This window comes from Pseudophryne corroboree, chromosome 4 (genome assembly GCF_028390025.1).
Source record: "Pseudophryne corroboree isolate aPseCor3 chromosome 4, aPseCor3.hap2, whole genome shotgun sequence".
NCBI lineage: Eukaryota > Metazoa > Chordata > Amphibia > Anura > Myobatrachidae > Pseudophryne > Pseudophryne corroboree.
Window position 1 is genome coordinate 96,128,633 of NC_086447.1, and position 25,762 is coordinate 96,154,394.

The following is a 25,762-nucleotide window of genomic DNA, read 5'->3' on the forward strand; positions in this document are numbered from 1 at the left end:
TCCCTGTGAGGCAGGTGCCTAGGGGCGGCAATTGTCAGGGGGCAGCACTTGGACGCTTGTGCTGGTACTGTCAGACCAACGTTTACCAGTAACTGCAAAATATATCCACTGTACTGTGCCATGGGATCCGGCCTCTAGGTCAACAGTAACTAGATCGACCACTATTGGTCGACAGTAACTAGGTCGACAGGTCAAAAGGTTGATATGAGTTTTTCACAATTTATTTCTTTTTTTGACCTTTTCATACTTAACGATCCACGCGGACTACGATGGGGAATAGTAACCTGTGCCGAGCGCAGCGGTAGCGGAGCCAGGCACCTGGCCCGAAGCATGGTGAGCGAACAGGGTGCACTAATTGGGGTTCCCGGTCACTGTAAGGAGACAACGACACAAACCCCCCCATAAAAAACTGACGTCGACCTTTAGACCTGTCGACCTAGAGACCCTGTTGACCTAGTTACTGTTGACCTTGCATCCCACACCCTGTACCATACGGCATCTTGAGTGGAGTGTAAATGGGGAGGGCTGCCCCTGCAAGCTGTCCTACTTAGTAAATATATACATAATTAAAAATGAATTGAAATGTCATAGTTCATGGCTTTTTTATTATTATATTATATTGGCAATCATCAAATGAGGGCTTATAATCAATCAATGAAAGTAATAATATTAGGCTTGGGCGGGTGGGGGGGGGCAGCCATTAGGGGCAACACTCCTGTTTCTCAGTCCCAATGCCACTGGAACACGTGGTGGGGTGGATGGTGTACGGTGAGCAATTTGTATTATTTGTAACCTGATGATGATGAATTAAACATTATCGAAATGTTGGCATTTACCTACTCTTATTACCTGAGTGCCGCTTCTATTGCGTTGTGTACTACGTGTATTATTTACTGTAGATATATATATATATATATATACACATCACATACTGTACAGCAGGTGTTCATCAGCTGCAATAGATACGTATCCTGACAGATGGGTTCAGTACGATTTACCGGCGGTCAGGATCCCGCAATCAGGTAAATGAACCACATCCCCTAACAGGCATATCTGTATATCTGTGTAAGCAGCCTAGACTTCAGTATACATGGGCACAGCCCTACTGTACACGGCTTGCATGCCTCCGTCTACCTCTCCAGACATACTGTAAGAGTGAAACTCTGGGACACCAATACTATAACTTTCCCAATGTAAAATATGGCGTTAATAAAAAGAGATACGGAGCGAATGCTGTACAGAAAGAAACTCATTTCCCGTAATGCCTCACCCATTTTCACACCCTGGTGTCCAGACCTTGATTACATGTATATACCAGTATAAGCTCTGTGCTTTAAAGTTATGTGTTTCCTCCATCGGAATACAGCTGGTGTGTGGATACACACACGCAGTATTTAGTATTTGACATTTTGAATTAATTATGTATTTTCTAATTGCCATTCTGGGACTTGCAGTTCCCCCACAGCGGAGTCACGGCTCCCAACTTCTTCTGTAATTCTATATTCTGGGCTGGTTCCATCTGATTACATCCACCTATCTTTTAAATTAATCGTACATCGCACACAGACACTAAAAAGTATGTGTTGAAATAAAACAAATAAATAAAAAACATTTAAGCAATTCTATTGTTCCACAAAATCCTGCCAGAATTCTAGGGTTCTACAATCTCCTTATTCGTATCTGCCAAATACAAAGCTGGCAGAGAGCCCTTAAATATAAAAAACATATTTTTTAAGGTTTTGGAATGGAGAGGGGTGCTTAACGGGTATTTGTTTTGCAACCACAGAAGTGAGTTCTGTGCAGAACGGTTCCCTCTCTCTGTTCAGCACTAATGTTCGGAGTACTTAGTAACGAGTTACATCTTGCTGTATACAGTAGTGTGTGGCGCTGGGAGACAGCCGCTGATGAGGGCTTATGTGACAGCAGGGTTACTACAGTCTATGTCAGCCACAGCTACAGTCAGAGGTGTATGTATTGGGTAACTCAGTCTACATATAGGAGGCGCTCTCCTAGGGCAGGATGTCTCAGGAGAGAGCATGGGATCAACTTAATACGCCTTACTCGCTAAGAACCATCTTGTCTCCACATTGACCACATTTAGATGGCAAGCCCTTTGGGACAGAGATCCCTGTTGGATTTATTATTCACGTTGTGCACTGTTTATTTTCCTTTTTGAGCATACATTGACGGAAGCATCCTTGGAAATGTTCTCTTCCCGAAGGTCACCCAGCTACACGTGTAGTACGGGAGAAGATGGCATGTTTGTCACAACACAGCGCTAAGATGTAATGTCGCACTTGGCATGCTTTTGTTGCCGTAAGAACATATGCTTTGGGTCAGACAGGCTCTCTGAAACTACAGACACGCAGAGAAGTGTACAGACAGCCGCAATATGCTTTCCGGAGATATTTGGGAACCGACACTTACTTCTGTATATTATATTTCACATTTTCATGACCAGAATAAATAACTCTTATTTTAGATTATATACTGTAAAAAGGGAAAAGAAGATGAGGAGGAGGAGGAGGAGAAAGAGGAGGAGGAGAAAGAGGAGGAGGGGAGTGGCGGAAACACTCTTCGGAACGGTACTACACAGTAGAAGATTGTCAACAATAAATAAGTATTTATTATTAGCACAGATTAATTGAGAATACAGGAACTTCCAAAAGTAAATAAGTAGAAACACCAACAATATCCCAACAGATAAAAGAGTGAATGTGGCAGGTCAGTAAAGAAAGTAACAAACACTGGGGGTAATTCTGAGTTGATCGCAGCAAGTGGGCAAAACCATGTGCACTGCAGGGGGGGGGGGGGGGCAGATATAACATTTGCAGAGAGAGATAGATTTGGGTGGGTTATATTGTTTCTGTGCAGGGTAAATACTGGCTGCTTTATTTTTACACTGCAATTTAGATTCCAGTTTGAATACACCCCACCCAAATCCAACTCTCACTGCACATGTTATATCTGCCTCCCCTGCAGTGCACATGGGCCCTCATTCCGAGTTGTTCGCTCGCTAGCTGCTTTTAGCAGCATTGCACACGCTAAGCCGCCGCCCTCTGGGAGTGTATCTTAGCTTAGCAGAATTGCGAACGAAAGATTAGCAGAATTGCGAATAGAAATTTCTTAGCAGTTTCTGAGTAGCTCCAGACTTACTCAGCCATTGCGACCGGCTCAGTCCTTTTTCGTTCCTGGTTTGACGTCACAAACACACCCAGCGTTCGCCCAGACACTCCCCCGTTTCTTCAGACACTCCCGCGTTTTTCCCAGAAACGCCAGCGTTTTTTCGCACACTCCCAGAAAACGGCCAGTTTCCGCCCAGAAACACCCACTTCCTGTCTATCACAGTACGATCACCAGAACGATGAAAAATCCTCGTAATGCCGTGAGTAAAATACCTAACTTTTGTAAAATAACTAAGCGCATGCGCTCTGCGAACCTTGCGCATGCACAGTAAGCGACTAATCGCAATATAGCGAAAATCGGCAACGAGTGAACAACTCGGAATGACCCCCATGGTTTTGCCCAACTGCTAAAATATTTGCTGCTGCGATCAACTCAGAATTAGGCCCACTAAATGTAGCTGTAAACAGTTGTGGACAATGGGGGTAATTCCAAGTTGATCGCAGCAGGAATTTTGTTAGCAGTTGGGCAAAACAATGTGCACTGCAGGGGAGGCAGATATAACATGTGCAGAGAGAGTTAGATTTGGGTGGGGTGTGTTCAATCTGCAATCTAATTTGCAGTGTAAAAATAAAGCAGCCAGTATTTACCCTGCACAGAAACACTATAACCCACCCAAATCTAACTCTCTCTGCACATGTTATATCTGCCACACCTGCAGTGCACATGGTTTTGCCCACCTGCTAACAAAATTCCTGCTGCGATCAACTCAGAATTACTCCCAATATGTAGGTCAGCTAGTAACAATAAGAGCTCATTGCTCCTGAACAACGCAAAGCACGCAAACGCTATATCTTGCGGAAATCGCTTTATGGACCCTATTCAGGTTGGATGGCAAAATTTGAAAATCGCAATCCGAGCAATTAGCAAACGATGGCGCATGCGCAGCATTCACATTGCGGCGTGCACGCCCGCAATTATTTCTGTGATCGCATTATGCTGCAAAGCAATCACATTTTGATTGACAGGAAGCCAGTGTTCAGGGGAGGAAACATGGCGTTTTGTGGGTGTGTTTGTAAGAACGCAGGCATGGCAAGGCATTTTTCGAGTGAGTCTCTGACGTCAGCGATAACCACTTCCAGCCTCTTGCATATTGCAAATTGTGGACGACCTTGACTGGCGCAGATGGAAAAACGATTCGATGTTCCGGATTTGTGTATGGTTATGCGATCACATCGCGCATTGCAATGCATTCGGTATTTCTACGTTTTTTTTCTCTATTTCTGGGCGCAGCATCTGCTCTTTAGCAAGATTAGCGATCCAACCTAAATAGGGTCCTACAGTATATCTGTGTTATGTAAGTATGAAAGGGTCCAGTTATAAAGCAATTCTGTCCTTACAATATATGTAAACTGCTGTACCTGCATAGCAGGAACATGCACAGAACCGGGCTACTAGGGACTGCATCTGCTGCAGCCCCTAACAGCCAAATAGGGCTGATGGAAAGGCAGGGGAGTGGCTTCCCATTGGAAGCACCCTATGCTAATCGTAGCCTGGACTGGCAGTCCCTGGGGTAGAACACACCTCTCCCTGGGACTGCCACTTTGATTAGCAAAGAGTGGGATTCCTTAAGCACAGACTGGGGAAACACTGGGGGTACACTGGGGGGGGGGGGGGGGATTTTTACTGGAGGGGCTGCAGCCCCTAGGTAAAGTCACTGATCACCAATTCTAAGCAAACTGAACACTGGAGAGCTAGCGTTTTGTGCCAGCTGAACCCTGACAAGCTTCAGTAAAAGAAAATAATTTTACAACAGCCTGGGAGCATGTATGGTGGCAGCAGCATCACGTATTAATATTCATACCATTACTGTACGTAGCAGTTCACACTTATTTTACATATCTTCCTACAATATATTTCTTTTTTATTTATTTTTCAGTAATGAATATTTTTTTTTCTTGCAACAAAAGCAATTATAAAGCATTGTAAAGATTATAATATTAATATATATTCTCATAGGCAAGGCGGTGCTGTCTTTCTTTTCTCTATATTAACATGACGGAGGTGTAGATCATAAGTAATTATTGCAGTTATAAAACAGTGACATATACTATAATGTGACTTAATAGCCTGTGAGGCCACACACTGCAGTAGCGCTGAAACGTGTTGTGGGAAATATCTTTTTATAAAATAAGAGGACAGCGTAAAATCTGAGTCCCATCCACAAACCATAAGGTTTTTACCCTCCACAACCTCTGTGTAAACCATCCTTTAAAAAGACCATAACCAGAAGCTGCAGTTGGTGTAGTGGTAAGCATTACTGCCTCACAGCACTGATGTCATAGGTTAAATTCCAGGCAATAATAGTTATGTGTGGAGTTTGCATGTTCTTCTAATGTTTGCAGGGGTTTCCGCTGGGTGCTTTCAGTTTCCTTCCATATTCCAAAAACATTCTGGGCGGGATGTACTAATGTACATCGCCGCCCAGCGCCACGATGCTGATACATATGCGATCAGCATTGCGGAGGACGGCTCTTCCGATAAGAGCTGTCCTCCGCGATGCGCAGTGACAGCCTGACTTCCGGGGATTCGGCCCCTGGAAGTCAGTCTGCGCATGTGTGGGATGATGAGGGCGGGCGCAAGGCATGCTGGGAGGGATCTGATCGGATCCCTCACACTGCGCTGCAGAGAGAAGCCCATAGGCTTCCATGGGGTATCGCCAGCGAAAGCTGGTGAACCCCGCCGCTGCGCTGACCTGCCAGCCGAGGGATAGTACATCAGGAAAATGCGGTAAACGGGATTTTACCGCATGTACCCGTTTGGTACATCCCGCCCTCTGTTAGGTTAATTGGCTGCTGACAAAGTATAAATAACACTAGTGTTCCCATGAGATAATGTATATTGGGGGACATGCACTAAGCTGTGCAGAGTAAGTAATATGGCATGAGCCAAGAGATGAACTACAAGAGCAATATGGAGGAACTGGGAAAGAGTGAAAGAGAGGAAAGGACAGGATGTATACAGCAGTGTCCATCCACTGGATCATTAATATTATAACGCTTACCATTACCATCCATGACTTCATAACTACACATCGCCTGCCTTTTATTTTATTTCTGTTCAACAATTTCTTTGTTAGCATGATCTACTGATAAGTTGTTGGGCAGCACGGATGGTGTAATGGTAAGCATTACCCCTTCACAGCGCTGAGGTCATGGGTTTGATTACCACCATGGCCCTAACTGTGTGGAGTTTATATATTCTCCCCGTACTTGCGTGGGTTACCTCCGGGAACTCCGGTTTCCTCCCACAATCCAAAAATATTTACTGGTAGGTTAACTGGCTCCCCAACAAAAATGAAGCCTGTGTGAAAAGGGCCCTACACACTTGCAGATGCATTCAGTTTTGACGATGATCGATGTGAATAATGATCGATCATCATCCAAATTGACTTGCATTGCAAGGCGACGGAGAACCAACGATAAACAGCCGCGGGCCCCCGCATCGTTCATTGTTGGTGCATACACACTGAGCGATATGAACGATTTCTCGTTTATTACTGAACGAGGTCGTTCATATCGCCGGCACACATCGGCAAGTGTGTAGGGCGCATAAGTGCATGTGTGTACATGTGTTTAGGGCAGACTAGACGGGTCAAGTGGTTCTTACCAGTTGTCACATTCTATGTTTCTATGTCAACAATTCCTATGGGAAAATTGTGGTCATTTAACCCCCACCTCTACTCTTCCAAACACATCCCCGTATCCTCCCAATATGGGACTGGCCATTCCTCCAATGTGGAAGCTATTCCCTTTTAGCCTCTGAACATTGGGACTAACCTGTAACTGTGCTGTGGTGGGTATTTGGCAAGTTAGCCGAGATGGCCAGCTGTAGGCGCTTTATGCAACACCTCCTACTGGGGCAGATGTATTAATCCTGGAGAAGTGATAAAGTGTACGGTGATAACGAACCAGCCAGTCAGCTCCTGTAACTTGACAGTTAGGAGCTGATTGGCTGGTGCGTTATCACCTTCCACTTTATAACTTTCCAGGCTTAATACATCTGCTCCATTATGTTATACCAGTCCTTAATAATGGGGCAGATGTATTAAGCCTAAAGAAGGCATAAAAAAGTGATAAAGCGGTGATATGTGCAAGGTGATAATGCACCAGCCAATCAGCTCCAATATGTAAATCAACAGTTCGGAGCTGATTGGCTGGTGCGTTATCACCTGGCACTTATCACTGCTTTATCACTTTATCCCTTCTCCAGGCTTAATACATCTGCCCCAAGATAATTTAGAAACAACATTAAAAATAATCCCTTCTTATACATCCATACCATAAAAAGCAAAGGGGCAGATGTATTAAGCCTGGAGAAGTGATAAAGCAGTGATAAGTGGAAGGTGCTAATGCACCAGCCAGCCAATCAGCTCCTGTTAATTTACATATTGGAGCTGATTGGCTGGTGCGTTATCACCTTACACTTATCACTTATTTATCACTTCTCCAGGCTTAATACATCTGCGCCAAAATAACAAAAAGAGGGTTCTGTAACATGCATATATCAGTTCCATTGTAACTGGATCAAGCAAATACCCATAATATTAAGGCGAGAGATTTATCAAACCTATTAGAGAGAAGTAATGGAGATGTTGCCCCGAGCAACCAGATTCCTGCTATAATTTTATAGAATGTACTAGATAGATGAAAGCTTCTGTAGGATCTGTGTGGTTGCTACGAGCAACACCTCCACTTCTCCTCTGTACAAGGTTTTGATTAATCTCCCCCTAAGTGTATTCTGTAAGACCGTTCAATGCGGCCACTGACAAAGAGGCATTATATTGACACACGAGTTATTTGCAGGCCCATCTGGGCTGATTCATTGGCAGACCTCACATCTTTATCTGGAATCTAGAGTGTGGCCTTGACAGGCATAATGTACCCAGATGGAGCCAGGAGGATGGAAATAACATTGATGTCTTTGTAAGTTGTAGAAAGAACTGAGATGTGTCATCATTTTGGTAGAACACGGATTGACCGAGTGACTGACAGGCTGATTGCTGCAAAATGCAGCCGTTTAGATATAATTGAGTCTAGTAAAATGCCCTTTATGAACTATTTGGGGGTACTTACTTACGTTGCACTGATCCATATCTTTTTTTACCAAGTCTTTCAGACTTACGTTTAAAAGGAACAACAATCAAATACTGTGGTAAAAGCCGCTGTGGATGTGATGTACGTTGCTGGTCTGTCTCTTAAAGGGGACTGGTCGCCGTGTCTGGCAGCCATGTTCAGGCAATCAGTCGTGCACAGGCAATTAGTGACATCTCTGAGGCAGGACGTAGTTTGTGGAGTTCCTTGTGAATTGGTAGGCCCAATGCTGATCCAACCCACAAAATGGCAGCCTCTTCATGCACAGCTGATGGGCCTACTGTACTGTAGCGTATATTACCTTAGTAGGGGCCTCAGGAATGTATATTCTATAGCTATGATAAGAGCTTACTGTCACAGGCAATATACTATATTCAGCATTGCCCCCTGGAGTCTTTAGTATGATTTTCTGGCGCCGGCATCGCGATATTTGAAATTCCGATAGGGGGGAGTTAAGACTGTTCCCCCCCTCTCCCATGCTTTCCGCAGCCTAACCCTAACCTCCCCCCCTTAGTGCCTAAACCTATGCCCCCCTCCCCACAGCCTAACCCTAACCCCCTCCCCCACTGCAGCCTATCCGTAAGCCTTTCAGGTGACGCCTAAACTACCCCCCACCCCTGACCCTAACCTGCGCGCTATACTTACGGTCGGGATGCCGGCTGCCATTCTGGCGACTGTAGGGAATCCGGCATCGGCATTCCAACTGCCAGGATCCCAATAGCCACCAGCTTTAGTATATATACCATTACATATTGATCATTGTGATTCTTTGTTGGTTACCCCAGACATAGACTTAAGCTAAAGTTTCTCAGGGAAAAAGTTTCCTATCAAGTGGCTGTTGACTTGTAGTACCAAGTTCGTGGTGTATGTCATCATGTGCCCGTGTGGTACTTACTATATTGGAAAGACTGAGTGCCAATTTAAAACTCGGATGGCACAACATAGACAGGCAATACGCAACGCCTTGAGTTCAGGGGTGGCAGAACAACCGGTAGCCAGACATTTTCTAGAACAAAAGCATAACATGGCAATGCTGAGACACAGGGTCATTGACCATGTCCCCGAGTCTATTAGAGGAGGTGACAGGGGGAGAAAACTGTTGCAACTTGAATCCAAATGGATTTTTAAATTACAGACGCTTCGCCCCAAAGGACTTAATGATTCGCTGGGCTTTATACACTTTTTATGAATAGGCGATAGCTTTGATTCATATGGGTCATCATCACATAAGTGGGACATAGTGTTGAAGTGGAACCCCAATATGAGGTATGGTGACTTAGGGAATGTTTTGCCTGGGTATCTGGAAAAGGTCTATGTCATTAGTGCAGTAGGAAACTCAATTAAGTTTTAAAAAAAGTTTTTTAAAAACTACTGATTAATTTAAAAACATTACCATGATGTACTGCACCCTCTGTGGATTTTAGGTTTTGTGCACTGTTCATGTGAACTGCATTTAGCACACGGAGGTGTAATAGGGCACAGTGTTTACTATTTTTATGTCTAAAAAAATCTTTTTTACTCTTTACACATTGTTAAGTTTTTTTAATCACATTCAATATGTTTATTCATGCAAATAGTGTTTCTAATGTTGTGCATGTCTTACAATGCTATTGATGTGCACTTCAATATAGGAAGTATTTTGTTCATTTATTTCTGTGTTTGTTTACAGTGTCTCCTCGACAACGGAGCCGGGTCCCGGGACGTCACATCCGCCCGGCTGCTTGGTAGCCGGAGAGATCGCGGGAGCAGAGCGTCGGCCAGGTTAAGTGTTACCATGGCTACCGCTCAGGGTCCCGTTGCGTCACTACCGCCCCGCTGCCGGAAGCTGGAAGTGCCAGATCGGAGCTGCGGGCAACGTGCCGAGGGAGGACGCCGGTGGTGGGAGGCCCTCGGGGTAAGTTGTGTGTATTTAAGTTTCACTTGTCACATTGTCCAAATTGTTCTGAGGAAGGGGAGCACGTCCCCGAAAGTCAACTTTTTTCAATACAAAGATCACCTTTTCATCAGTCTTTGAGTGCCACCTCATTTGTGTCACATATATATATATATATATATATATAAAAAATTCCAAACGATCCACACTCACGTATAGAATGTTCATGCTGGGGTGCATGTCAATGAAAGACAACCAAAAGGGTTACAGTTCTAATATATCCATATAATCGGACAGCACTCACCAGACTTCATAAAAGTAAGATCCTTTATTCAAACATGGGATGGTACAGATAGATCATATCGACGTTTCAGTCTGCTATAGGACCTTTGTCAAGATATATATATATAAACACACACAAATACACACACACACACACACACACACACACACACACACACACACACACACACACACACACACACTGTATAATTATTCCTGACATTTCTAACTGTAAAAACGTTACCCATGGGAAAACTGGGAAAAAGAGAAGATAAATAGGAATAAATCCCTAATATCATTAAGTGCAGATGCTATGAGTTTCACGTATTAGTCTGAAGGATGCAGTATATGTAATAATGGGATCACATACAGAACTGGGATTCGGTATGATTTGCCGATGGACGGGGTGCCGGCGGTCAGAAAACCGACAGCGGAATCCTGGCCATCAGAATCCCAACAGCCCCCCAGAAAGTACCCTAACCCTCCCCTGCCCCCTACCCTATACCTAACCCTTCCTTGTGGGTGCCTAACCCTAACCATCCCAGGTGGTGCATAACCCTAACCCTCCCTTCTCCGCTGCCTAAACCCAACCCTTCCCGCTTGGTACCTAACCCTAACCCACCCTCCCCGGTACCTAACCATACCCTTCCCGTCATCACACTTTAACCCTAACCCCCCTTCTAATGCCTAAACCTAACCTCCCACCTTCATGGTAGGAGGTGAGCGCGTCCAGCTAAAAGAATGTTCGGGATTCCAGGCGTCGCTATTTTGATGCCGGGATCCCGAGCTCTGTAGGGATTTTGATGCCAGCATTATGCCGTTGTTCAGGATTCTGGCGTCGGCATTGTAACTACATCACCAGAATTGGTATTATCCTCCTGATCGAAGTTATTGTGAAATGTTAACACACAATCACAACATTCCCATTATTTAGATATTGGGTTTTATACACATTAATTGTAACTTCTTATTGCCACTCTTTGCGGCGAAAAGAAATGGTATACCGCCGTAATGTGTCAAATATCACATGAATGGACAAGGGTCACTATGTGTTTGGAGTGAAGTGACCGCATCAGCGACCTCTTCACTCGGGATCCCTGAGTGATACTGTGCATGCGTGGTCTACTGACCACATATGTGCAGTGTCCACTGCCGGGGAGGGTTCCTCCGGAAACTTAGTAAAATGTAGCCCATAGGCATTAGCTGTGGGGAACAAACTCCAGAATGCAAAGCTTGGTAAATCTGACAGCTTGACAGCACCCACGGAGGGTGCGGCTGGTGTTGGAAATTAGTGGAACTGCAGCAGATATGTAGCTATATGCTGCAGTCCTTCCATCATACATACGGGGTATACCAAGGGGAAGATGTACTAAACGGAAAATGCAGTAAACCCCCGTTTACTGCATTTTCCGAATGTACTAACAGCTGTCTGCCGGGACACCGCCACGGAGGGGAACGCCAGCTTTTGTGTGTGACTTGTAGTTCCCTCACAGCTGAGAGTCATATTATGAAACATTTTAACATGAAGATGACGCAGACACCTTGAGGGAGATTAATGACCGCTGTCACACATATATGGAAAAGATTCAACCAGTCAGATTTCGTCAATCTTCTAGCACAGTGTAGAATATAAAAGCAAACGTGTTATTGGTTGCTATAATTTACAGTGTCTGTATTTGCAAATCTACATGTGAAGTCGCTTTTAGAAATGTCTCTCATTGCAGCTTAATAAGCATTTTCTCTGAAACGTGCAGGCTTGGTTGTAAATATTATACAAAAGTAAAGGTTTGCGCTGACCTGTTGGTGGAAATATAGTATCAGAATATTCCTGTCTCTGGATAACCTACCGCTGCGTCCCAAAAAAGAGGTAATTACACACCTCCTCATATATATATAAAGAAAAAAACAGAAAAAACAATAGGAGTGCGGCTGGTGGATTCAGAGACAAGATTAACAAATATCACTCAACTTGCGGTGTTCATTAAAAAGGAAATATAATTACATCTCACAATAAAAACATACACATTTAATCCCCAAATAAAAAATCAGAAAAAATGTCCATTTATAATGCCACTCAGTTGAAGCTTCTTTGGCTCAAACCAAATCATGCACAATTTTCTCATGCAGTTAATCAAATGTTCCAGATGATATAATACACTGGTCAACAATAATAAATATACCGATGATTCTCATTTGAAGTGCAAAATTCTCCTTATATTCTTATTCCTTCACAGGTGCTGCTGTATAAATCCATATGCCAGTTCATTAAACCGCTATTCGTTTGGATATTAATCTCCAATGGAAACACAGTTCTTATAGCACTAATTATACCTGGGTCTCCACATCACAGTCTCTCTCCTCCTTGCCCACTTCTACTGGTCCTGCCAGTGTCTTACAGCAATGGTGGGAATGAAGGTATTGGTGATCTCCGTGGTCCCGGTCCTTTTAGTGTGGTCAGCGATGTAATGGTTTATAACCTGCACAGCAGCACTCCGTTGAGCCCCTTGTGTAACGCATTTCCCCGCCTCTGCTCACAGCGGCTTCCTCAGACACACGTTGGGCTGTGTGGTGTGTTTATTTATAGCAGCCGGTTCCCGGCATTACCGTGCCACAGCTCGGCCATGTACTTCCTCGGTTTGCGTTCCAAGCCTCATTCTCGTTTACTTCCTAATATAGGTTGCGGCGATCATCTTTAGCTTTGCTGCTCAAGTCTCTTTGTCATTCATATTATATCCAGTGGCCATTATAAATCACTAAAATTCCAGTGGCCATCTTTAATTGTGCTGTTCAAGCCTCGTTATCATTAACATCGGATTCAATGAGCTTTATAACATATCATGGTAAATTCCATATTCCAAGCCTCATTATCATCCCATCGGACATCTATATCGACAGTAAATAATATTATTAAAACTCAGCAATTTCCCTATAACGAACACCGCCCATTTGTAGTTAATAAATGATCATACATATATACTATTTATTAATCCTGTCACAATCAATTTCCACTATAAATATACATACAAGAAACTTCACAATATGTTATTCCTATATTATTTATCTTTCTTCTTTCTAATCCACATACAGTTTTAACTCCTTCATACCACAAAAACATTCACATAGGTTATACACATCGGAGGGTGTTTATGTAAATCCCCCCACTAGTTCCTAGAACCCCTTACCTCCCCTTATTGTTACCTTCCCTCCTTCCTACAACCTAACTCCACCGACCTCCCTCGTCCCCAATACTCAATATTCTATCAGGTGATAAATTACAAATGATTCAACTCTATGGTATCGTTCAATCCAAAGGGGTCATGGTTCTTAAACAAAAGATCCAATATGCTTCCCGTTTACAAAGTTTATTAAACCGATACCCCCCCCCCCCTCTCCAGTTTAATTCAACTTGTTCAACGCCTATAATTTTAATTTTCATATTTCCATTTTGGCATTCTGCAATATGTCTGTATAACATATTATTATTAATTTTCTTTTCAATATTTCTCTTATGTTCCATAAACCTGCAGTTGAGGGTTCTGGTCGTTCTCCCCACATATTGCATGCCACACCCATAGTGTAAAACATACACTGTGAATGTGGATCTGCAATTAATAAATTGTTGTATTCTTCTTTTGTCACAAATTATTCAAAACTGATAATTTTCTTTTCTGCACACTTACATGTATTACAAGTTATTTTACCACATTTGTGAAACCCTCTTGGTTTTTGAGGCAACCATGTCATACCCGCCTAATTTTTTTGTTTTCTTTTTAAATAAACTTGAAGTTAACTTCAATTTCAGATTTTCAGATTTTCTAAAAATTACACTATCTGACAATTTTGCCGTACTATTAAGAAAATCATCTAATTTTCTTAATTTTCCTAAAACCCATGTTATATCTTTGTCCTATCTCTATTACCCAATTGTTCTCCTCTCCGTGATTTCTGTTGTTTCACTGTCCCCTTTAAAATATCATCTCTCTGTAGGTTAGTTACTTCTGCTAATGCCCTTCGTAAAATATGATCCGGATATCCCTGTTCTATAAAGGCTAGATAAATATCATTTGCCTGTTTGGAAAATGACTTATTAGAAGAACAGTTCCTTTTTACTTGAAGGAACTGGCCCTTTGGCATGTTATCCCTCCACACCTTGTAATGACTACTTACACAGTTTAGGTAGCGATTTTGATGTACCTTCTTTATGAAAGTTTCTGTTTTGATGGTATCATTGACCTTGGCGGTGAGTGCGATATCGAGAAAAGTCACTTCCGAATCACTGATTGTACAAGTAATTTTAATCCCAAAATCATTTTGATTCAAACTATCAACAAAAGATTGTGCAGAACATAAATCCTCTTCTGAAATAAAGAATAAATCATCAATAAACTGTCCGTAAAGGACCAGACCCGTGCCGAGTCCGCTATTCCAAATGTGTCGCTCCTTAAAATGGCCCATAAAGAGGTTGGCAAAACTCGGCGCGAACCTGGTCCCCATGGCTGTGCCCTTCGTCTGCAAATAAAACTGAGTGCTAAAAGAAAAATAATTATGATATAAAATAAATCTAATCAATTGAATAATAAATTCTTTGGTAACTTCTGTTATTGTTGAATCTTCTCTTAGATAGTGTCCCACTAATCTAATCCCTATTTCGTGATCTATATTAGAATAGAGATTCTACATCACACGTTATAAATTTGTATTCCCGTTTCCATTGAATGTCCTTAATTAAATTTAAAAAGTGAATGGTGAATCGCGTCTTTTTACATAATCAGACCATTTGAGCCATTTATTAGAAATAAGAGAGCTGGACGGGGAAAATAAGCTACCAGTTATCTCAAAGATATGGTGTTTGTGAATTTTAGTTTTAATGGTTATAATGTCTGGAATCTTCACTGATTTCCAGAGCAGGGCTATGGACGCCTTCAAGGCTATCAGAATATGTCCTAACAAATATTTACTTTGGAGTGCAATTTGGGTTACTGTGATGTACTTGATTATGATATATGAGGTACAGATGGACATGTTTGGCTCTCCACCCCCTTTTATTTTTGAAGAATTGTACTGCAGTTGTTATGTCTACTATATTGTTATCTTTTTTTATTCTTTTGTTATGGATGCTATTCGTAAAATTCAATAAAAACTATTATTTAAAAAAAAAAAGTGAGTGGTGTCCTTTATGTAAGATTGTAAGTCTTTAACATATTTCTGTAAATAACTATCGACAAAAAAATGACAAATTATTAGTCAGGGAGCGCACCCCTGAGATAATGGGTCTCCCAGGGGGGCTTCCATAGACTTATGCACTTTTGGTAAAAAGTAAAAAGCGGGAATTATAGGATGTAAAGTATAAAGAAAATTATGTGTTTCCCTTGATATCGCACCCGCCGCCATTGCTTCGTCCAACATACATTTTAGTTTTCCTTGAAAAATATTTGTTGGGTTACATAACAGTTTCTTATAGAATTCCTCAATCTCCAATTGTCTATATGATTCCTCCAAGTAGTAAGTAGTGTCCATTAACACAACCCTTCCCCCTTGTCAGTCTGCTTCATAGTAAATTATAACATTTTTAAGTGCACATCACTCACCTTTTCTAAGGTTATCTTTAATTGGTGTATGATCTAGTTTAGTACACATTTCTCTAAACCCTTCCAAGGTAGCCTTATAAAAGCTCTCAATATACGGACCCGTATACTGTAGGGGATAAAATTCTGATCTTGTTTTAAACTTAATTTTTTTGTGTGTACTTTCCTCACTATCAAATAGCTTAATTGGGGCGGCTTCTTGTATGGATTCTAGTGCTAATTCTTCAAGCATTTCTACCATGAATTCATCGTCATCATTAAGGACGACAGGGGTCCCTGTCTCTCCCTTAGACTTCAGAGTCTTCATATTGAAATATCTTTTTCTACTTAAAGTCCTCACATATTTATTTAAATCAATAAACAATTCAAACAAATTGGGTTTTGAAGCTGGGGCAAAATTTAAGCCATGTTCTAAGAGTCTTTCTTCCTCCTTAGTGAGGATTTATCTTGATAAATTAAAGATCCCTTTGCATTTCAGTTGTGCCTGAGGACCAATTTCTCTCCTCCCCATTTCTGCTCGGATTATTTTGAAATTTGTGGTTCTCCCCTAAAAAATTCCTTTCTCTTGGTTTACTGTATTTCTCTGTAGCAGACTTTCATATTTTTCATTCGGTTTATCACCTATATCCCTCCTAGTTGTGTGGAGATTTAATCTTGGAGAGTGCTCAAAACTCAATGATTCAATCTATTTCTAGTGGATATAGGTTCTTCCTCCCTTCGGCTATTAAGGCGGATACAATACTCTCTATTTCACTCTCCTTCTTTCCTATCATGATGGGGAACCCTAGACCTACCTTCTTTGGTCCTCCATCTCATATCCCCCTTGATTCTCCTTGAACAGCCCTCCTCTGGATTCCTATACTACCTCCATTTTCAATTAAATGTGTGTACTTCCCCCTTTTCATAGTCGGTCTTATCTCTGATTAATTGTGGTATGAAGGAGTTAAAACTGTATGTGGATTAGAAAGAAGAAAGATAAATAATATAGGAATAACATATTGCGAAGTTTCTTGTATGTATATTTATAGTGGAAATTGATTGTGACAGGTGAAAAGCTGGTGGAACTATATGAAATAAAATAAAATAAAACAAAATGTAGAGAATGACATTGAAATAAATAGTATATATATATGTATGATAATCAATTAACTACAAATGGGCGGTGATCGTTATAGGGAAATTGCTGAGTTTTAATAATATTATTTACTGTCGATATAGATGTCCGATGGGATGATAATGAGGCTTGGAATATGGAATTTACCTTGATATGTTTATAAAGCTCATTGAATCCGATGTTAATGATAATGAGGCTTGAACAGCACAATTAAAGATGGCCACTGGAATTTTAGTGATTTATAATGGCCACTGGATATAATGTGAATGACAAAGGGGCTTAAGAAAGTAAGGCTAAAGATGGCCACCGCAACCTATATTAGGAAGTAAACGAGAATGCCGGGAACCGGCTGCTATAAATAAACACGTGGCGCAACATGTGTCTGAGGAAGCCGCTGAGAGCAGAGGCGGGGAAACGCATTACACAAGGTGCTCAATGGAGTGCTGCTGTGCAGGTTATAAACCATTACACTGCTGACCACACTAAAAGGACTGGGACCACGGAGATCACCAATACCTTCATTCCCACCAATGCTGTAAGACACTGGCAGGACCAGTAGAAGTGGGCAAGGAGGAGAGAGACTGTGATGTGGAGACCCAGGTATAATTAGTGCTATAAGAACTGTGTTGCCATTGGAGATTAATATCCAAACGAATAGCGGTTTAATGAACTGGCATATGGATTTATACAGCAGCACCTGTGAAGGAATAAGCAAATAAGGAGCATTTTGCACTTCGAATGAGAATCATCGGTATATTTATTATTGTTGACCAGTGTATTATATCATCTGGGACATTTGATTAACTGCATGAGAAAATTGTGCATGATTTGGTTTGAGCCAAAGAAGCTTCAATTGAGTGGCATTATAGATGGACATTTTATCTGATTTTTTATAGGGGATTAAATGTGTATGTTTTTATTGTGAGATCAAATTATATTTCCTTTTTAATGAACACCGCAAGTTGAGTGATATTTGTTAATCTTATCTCTGAATCCACCAGCCGCACTCCTATTGTATTGTCAATTTCTTTTCAGACTGAATTAATTTACATTACATATTTATTTGGTCTTAAAGTCTGAGTCACGTTGTCATGAAAGCATTGAGAGTCTTCTCCCTAATGCCAGTGGTATATAGACTTTCCTGTCACACATAGAAAATAGAATACCTGACACTCCAAAATACTGGATTTTCAACCACATCAAGTGGTAGATTTATTGTAACTTTGATAAAAAGCAAAAGGTGTTGCTCATAGCAACCAATCACAATATAGCTATAATTTTCTAGAATGTACCAGATTAATGATAGCTAGGATTTGATTGGTCCATTACCTCCAAATTTTTTTTGTTTCGAGCCAGTTCCCACTCACCAAACACAACCTGCTAACCTCTACAGAATTTTTTATGATTTCTAAAAAAATATATATATATAATTTGTAGAAAAAGTTGAGATCCCAACTGGAAGAAGATTTAGGCAACCACAAAGCAAGATGGACGTACTCATACCATAGTAAAATTATATTTGTCATTTTTCAAGATGAATTAATTAAAATACTGTTTGTGGAAAACCTTAGAGGAAAGCTGTTGCATTGGCGAAGGGCAAACCAGCCTTACGGTCAAACTAGGCTGAACGTAATTACCAGGCCACCTGTCAACTTCAAAAAGTGGAGGAAGCCATTTTGTGGGCTTAAAAACATATTCACGAAAATACAGTCTACCAAAGGACTATGAATAAGGGACATCATAGGGCCACAAAGTTACTGGTTATATGTGAACAGGCCACCTGCATTCGGATAAATGCACACAAGTCAGTTTGCGTTGCTCTGTGTTACTGCAGGTTCATTCGTAGGATTAGGCCTCAAAATGTCCGCCGCTTCCCTAATATCGACAAGACACACATTCTCACACAGTAATTCAATAAAAGTCGTTCTTACTTTGGATGCAGAAGCTGCAGATGGGTTGCTGGCGATGCTTGTCACAGCGTCACTGCCAACTGTTGTAGAGGTGGTTGACGTTGGTGTAGGAAGACGAGACGGTACAATGGGCAAGGGTAGCAGTCCAGGCCTGTTATTGCCATTACCGTTGACCGTACTGTTCACATTACTCGTGTTCATATGATTGCCATTAGGGCTCCACTCCCATCTCTCCCACCCGCCGCAGAAATCCCTCTCAAACCGGCTATGCCGCGACATTCTGCAGAGTGTTGTGCGAGCAGCTGCCTCCCTCTTCTATTCTTCTTCTACAAAGAGTGCCTGAAATGTTAAAAGGAATATTATAAATACCCGGATCTGCTAAACGAGAAACATTATTTATAGGTGAATTCTATATGATAATTGATGTGAAATCTCAGCAAGCCAACTGAGTATAATGAGGGGGGAAAAAGACTTATTTCCGCAAATGTATAACTGGGTAATTATTAGAAATGAAAGTTCATTCTTTGAAAAAAGAAAAAAAAAAAGAAAGTTGAGAAAGGAACTTCGAGCAGCTCATGCTGTTTTCATTTAGAAAATAATAAATCCTAGACCAATTTATACTTGGCTGTCTTTTATCATGAAATTGTAAACTACTAGATTAACCGCTTTGCTGTGCCGGCAGACAAAGGAGCCTGTGACAGGGGCCTGGTTAAATTTGGTAAATACAATTACTGAATGGATTGTATTCCTTAATATAATGAAGGGGCATTCGGTGCATTAATACAATAATACAGTAGCTCTATTTTGTTATCACTGTAAAGTAGTCATTAGCAGCCTGTATACTACAGTATATACTTAATCACCCTCTGCAGCCACTGTGACATTCGTTTAAAATTAATTGTGTAACAAGGCATCTGGTTTAGTTTAACTAATTTGCAACAGAAAAACAAAACGTAAATTGAATTGACTGTATATTAAAGGGAACAGAACACTTAACTAAAAACAAAAAACACATCACTTAATTAGCAAGATATCGTCCATCTACAGTAAGATATACCAGTATTTAAAATAAATAGAGAGGAAAATATACATAATATGTAGGATTCAGGTTCAGATTCTTATCTGTTATATGTTACAAATGAAAAAAATACGGAAAGATTCTTTATGGAGAACTTATTTGTTAATTTGCATTTATTAATATAATTAAGGGCTACCATGATGTTTTCATGGAAAAATGAAATTTCAACTATACATTGCAGATGGACACCCATAATATTGTGGGACATGGCATAATGTTTTTCTTAATCAAAAGGATCAGTAATCTTTAAATTTGAGCTTAATCACAAGCAGGACATGAAAATACCACACCCACACACACACACACACACACACACACACACACACACACACACTATGCTATTTAATGCAAATATCTAATTATGTGTCAGCAACTCAATTATAAAAATGGATAAAAGCATCCGGATATGGTAAAGAGGTTCAGTTGTTGTACAGCCCAAATAACAGAAAGGGTAAAAAATAAGAATTTACTTACCGATAATTCTATTTCTCGTAGTCCGTAGTGGATGCTGGGGACTCCGTCAGGACCATGGGGAATAGCGGCTCCGCAGGAGACAGGGCACAAAAATAAAGCTTTAGGATTAGGTGGTGTGTACTGGCTCCTCCCCCTATGACCCTCCTCCAAGCCTCAGTTAGGATACTGTGCCCGGACGAGCGTACACAATAAGGAAGGATATTGAACCCCGGGTAAGACTCATACCAGCCACACCAATCACACCGTATAACTTGTGATCTGAACCCAGTTAACAGTATGACAAACGTAGGAGCCTCTGAACAGACGGCTCACAACAAATAACAACCCGATTTTTTTGTAACAATAACTATGTACAAGTATTGCAGACAATCCGCACTTGGGATGGGCGCCCAGCATCCACTACGGACTACGAGAAATAGAATTATCGGTAAGTAAATTCTTATTTTCTCTAACGTCCTAAGTGGATGCTGGGGACTCCGTCAGGACCATGGGGATTATACCAAAGCTCCCAAACGGGCGGGAGAGTGCGGATGACTCTGCAGCACCGAATGAGAGAACTCAAGGTCCTCCTCAGCCAGGGTATCAAATTTGTAGAATTTTGTAAACGTGTTTGCCCCTGACCAAGTAGCAGCTCGGCAGAGTTGTAATGCCGAGACTCCCCGGGCAGCCGCCCAGGATGAGCCCACTTTCCTTGTGGAATGGGCCTTGACAGATTTAGGTTGTGGCAAGCCTGCCACAGAATGTGCAAGTTGAATTGTGCTACAAATCCAACGAGCAATCGTCTGCTTAGAAGCAGGAGCACCCATCTTGTTGGGTGCATACAATATAAGCAGTGAGTCAGACTTTCTGACTCCCGCCGTTCTTGAAATATATATTTTCAATGCCCGGACCACGTCCAACAACTTGGAATCCTCCAACTCGTTAGTAGCCGCAGGCATCACAATAGGCTGGTTCAGGTGAAACGCTGACACCACCTTAGGCAGAAAATGAGGACGCGTCCGCAGTTCTGCCCTGTCCGTATGGAAAATCAGATATGGGCTCTTATATGATAAAGCCGCCAATTCTGATACTCTCCTGGCTGAAGCCAGGGCCAGTAGCATGGTTACTTTCCATGTAAGATACTTCAGCTCCACCGATTTGAGCGGCTCAAACCAATGGGATTTTAGAAAATCCAAGACTACATTAAGATCCCACGGTGCCACTGGGGGCACAACCGGGGGCTGTATATGTAGTACTCCTTTTACAAAAGTCTGGACTTCAGGAACTGAAGCCAATTCTTTCTGGAAGAAAATCGACAGAGCCGAAATTTGAACCTTAATGGACCCCAATTTGAGGCCCATAGACAATCCTGTTTGCAGGAAATGTAGGAATCGACCCAGTTGAAATTCCTCCGTGGGGGCCTTCCTGGCCTCACACCACGCAACATATTTTCTCCAAATGCGGTGATAATGTTGTGCAGTCACCTCCTTCCTGGCTTTTACCAGTGTAGGAATGACCTCTTCCGGAATGCCTTTTTCCTTTAGAATTCGGCGTTCAACCGCCATGCCGTCAAACGCAGCCGCGGTAAGTCTTGGAATAGACACGGTCCCTGCTGAAGCAGGTCCCGTCTTAGAGGTAGAGGCCACGGATCCTCCGTGAGCATCTCTTGAAGTTCCGGGTACCAAGTTCTTCTTGGCCAATCCGGAGCCACTAGTATCGTTCTTACTCCCTTTTGCCGTATAATTCTCAGTACTTTTGGTATGAGAGGCAGAGGAGGGAACACATACACTGACTGGAACACCCACGGTGTTATCAGAGCGTCCACAGCTATTGCCTGAGGATCTCTTGACCTGGCGCAATACCTGTCCTGTTTTTTGTTGAGGCGGGACGCCATCATATCCACCATTGGTTTTTCCCAACGGTTCACAATCATGTGGAAGACTTCTGGATGAAGTCCCCACTCTCCCGGGTGTAGATCGTGTCTGCTGAGGAAGTCTGCTTCCCAGTTGTCCACTCCCAGAATGAATACTGCTGACAGTGCTATCACATGATCTTCCGCCCAGCGAAGAATCCTTGCAGCTTCTGCCATTGCTGTCCTGCTTCTTGTGCCGCTCTGTCTGTTTACGTGGGCGACTGCCGTGATGTTGTCCGACTGGATCAACACCGGCTGACCCTGAAGCAGGGGTTTTGCCAGACTTAGAGCATTGTAAATCGCTCTTAGCTCCAGTATATTTATGTGAAGAGACATCTCCAGGCTTGACCATACTCCCTGGAAGTTTCTTCCTTGTGTGACCGCTCCCCAGCCTCTCAGACTGGCATCCGTGGTCACCAGGACCCAGTCCTGTATGCCGAATCTGCGGCCCTCTAACAGATGAGCACTCTGCAACCACCACAGAAGAGACACCCTTGTCCGTGGCGATAAGGTTATCCGCTGATGCATCTGCAGATGCGATCCGGACCATTTGTCCAGCAGATCCCACTGAAAAGTTCGTGCGTGGAATCTGCCGAATGGAATCGCTTCGTAAGAAGCCACCATCTTTCCCAGGACTCTTGTGCATTGATGCACAGACACTGTCCCTGGTTTTAGGAGGTTCCTGACAAGTTCGGATAACTCCCTGGCTTTCTCCTCCGGAAGAAACACCTTTTTCTGAACCGTGTCCAGAATCATTCCCAGGAACAGCAGACGTGTCGTCGGGGTCAACTGAGATTTTGGAAAATTCAGAATCCACCCGTGTTGTTTCAGCACTAGTTGGGTTAGTGCTACTCCGTCTTCCAGCTGTTCTCTGGACCTTGCCCTTATCAGGAGATCGTCCAAGTAAGGGATAATTAATACGCCTCTTCTTCGTAGAAGGATCATCATTTCGGCCATTACCTTGGTAAAGACCCGAGGTGCCGTGGACAATCCAAACGGCAGCGTCTGAAACTGATAATGACAGTTTTGCACCACGAACCTGAGGTACCCTTGATGTGAAGGGCAAATTGGGACATGCAGGTAAGCATCCTTTATGTCCAGGGACACCATAAAGTCCCCTTCTTCCAGATTCGCTATCACTGCTCTGAGTGACTCCATCTTGAACTTGAATTTTTGTATGTACAGGTTCAAAGATTTCAGATTTAGAATAGGTCTTACCGAGCCGTCCGGCTTCGGTACCACAAATAGCGTGGAGTAATACCCCTTTCCCTGTTGTAGGAGGGGTACCTTGACTATCACCTGCTGAGAAAACAGCTTGTGAATGGCTTCCAATACCGTCGCCCTGTCTGAGGGAGACGTTGGCAAAGCAGACTTTAGGAACCGGCGAGGGGGAGACTTCTCGAATTCCAACCTGTAACCCTGAGATACTACCTGCAGAATCCAGGGGTCCACCTGTGAGCAAGCCCACTGTGCGCTGAAATTCTTGAGTCGACCCCCCACCGCTCCTGAGTCCGCTTGTAAGGCCCCAGCGTCATGCTGAGGGCTTTGCAGAACCCTGGGAGGGCTTCTGTTCCTGGGCAGGGGCTGCTTGCTGCCCTCTCTTACCCCTTCCTCTGCCCCGAGGCAGATATGACTGTCCTTTTGTCCGCTTGTTCTTATAGGACCGAAAGGACTGCGGCTGAAAAGACGGTGTCTTTTTCTGTTGGGAGGGGGTCTGAGGTAAAAAAGTGGATTTTCCGGCAGTTGCCGTGGCCACCAGATCCGATAGACCGACGCCAAATAATTCCTCCCCTTTATACGGCAATACTTCCATATGTCGTTTGGAATCCGCATCACCTGACCACTGTCGCGTCCATAAACTCCTTCTGGCAGATATGGACATCGCATTTACTCTCGATGCCAGAGTGCAAATATCTCTCTGCGCATCTCGCATATAAAGGAAAGCATCCTTTAATTGCTCTATAGTCAATAAAATACTGTCCCTATCCAGGGTATCAATATTTTCAGTCAGGGAATCCAACCAGACGACCCCAGCACTGCACATCCAGGCTGAGGCGATGGCTGGTCGCAGTATAACACCAGTATGTGTGTATATACTTTTTAGGGTAGTTTCCAGTCTCCTATCCGCTGGATCCTTGAGGGCGGCCGTATCAGGAGACGGTAACGCCACTTGTTTTGATAAGCGTGTGAGCGCCTTATCCACCCTAGGGGGTGTTTCCCAGCGCGCCCTAACCTCTGGCGGGAAAGGGTATAATGCTAATAACTTTTTTGAAATTAGCATTTTTCTATCTGGGTTAACCCACGCTTCATCACATACATCATTTAATTCCTCTGATTCAGGAAAAACTACAGGTAGTTTTTTCACCCCCCACATAATACCCCTTTTTGTGGTACTTGCAGTATCAGAGATATGCAAAGCCTCCTTCATTGCCGTGATCATATAACGTGTGGCCCTACTTGAAAATACGTTTGTTTCATCACCGTCGACACTAGATTCAGTGTCTGTGTCTGGGTCTGTGTCGACCGACTGAGGTAAAGGGCGTTTTACAGCCCCTGACGGTGTCTGAGACGCATGGGCAGGTACTAACTGGTTTGCCGGCCGTCTCATGTCGTCAACTGATTTTTGTAATGTGCTGACATTATCACGTAATTCCATAAACAAAGCCATCCATTCCGGTGTCGACTCCCTGGGGGGTGACATCACCATTATCGGCAATTGCTCTGCCTCCACGCCAACATCGTCCTCATACATGTCGACACACACGTACCGACACACAGCAGACACACAGGGAATGCTCTTATCGAAGACAGGACCCCACTAGCCCTTTGGGGAGACAGAGGGAGAGTTTGCCAGCACACACCCAAGCGCTATAATATATATGGGAACAACCTTATATAAGTGTTGTTCCTTATAGCAGCTTAAATATATACAATATATCGCCAAAAAATGCCCCCCCTCTCTGTTTTACCCTGTTTCTGTAGTGCAGTGCAGGGGAGAGTCCTGGGAGCCTTCCTCACAGCGGAGCTGAGCAGGAAAATGGCGCTGTGTGCTGAGGAGAATAAGCCCCGCCCCCTATTTCGGCGGGCTTTCCTCCCGTAGATTTAGATAACTGGCATGGGTTAAATACATACATATAGCCTTAATGGCTATATGTGATGTATTCTTTTGCCATAAGGTATTAAAATATTGCTGCCCAGGGCGCCCCCAGCAGCGCCCTGCACCCTCCGTGACCGCTTGGTGTGAAGTGTGTGACAACAATGGCGCACAGCTGCAGTGCT

General features: G+C 42.9%; 1 protein-coding gene across 7 annotated transcripts in view; it reads right to left on the bottom strand.

The window, feature by feature from the left end:
- KLHL29 (kelch like family member 29) overlaps window positions 1–25,762 on the bottom strand; it is a 1,368,521-nt gene that overhangs the window by 671,365 nt on the left and 671,394 nt on the right. For all 7 annotated transcript variants that reach the window (XM_063915305.1, XM_063915307.1, XM_063915304.1 and 4 more), the window contains one exon: window positions 19,062–19,379. In XM_063915305.1, coding sequence (XP_063771375.1) covers window positions 19,062–19,319 — 258 coding nt within the window. In that variant the 5' untranslated portion in view covers window positions 19,320–19,379. The remainder of the gene's footprint in view (window positions 1–19,061; window positions 19,380–25,762) is intronic.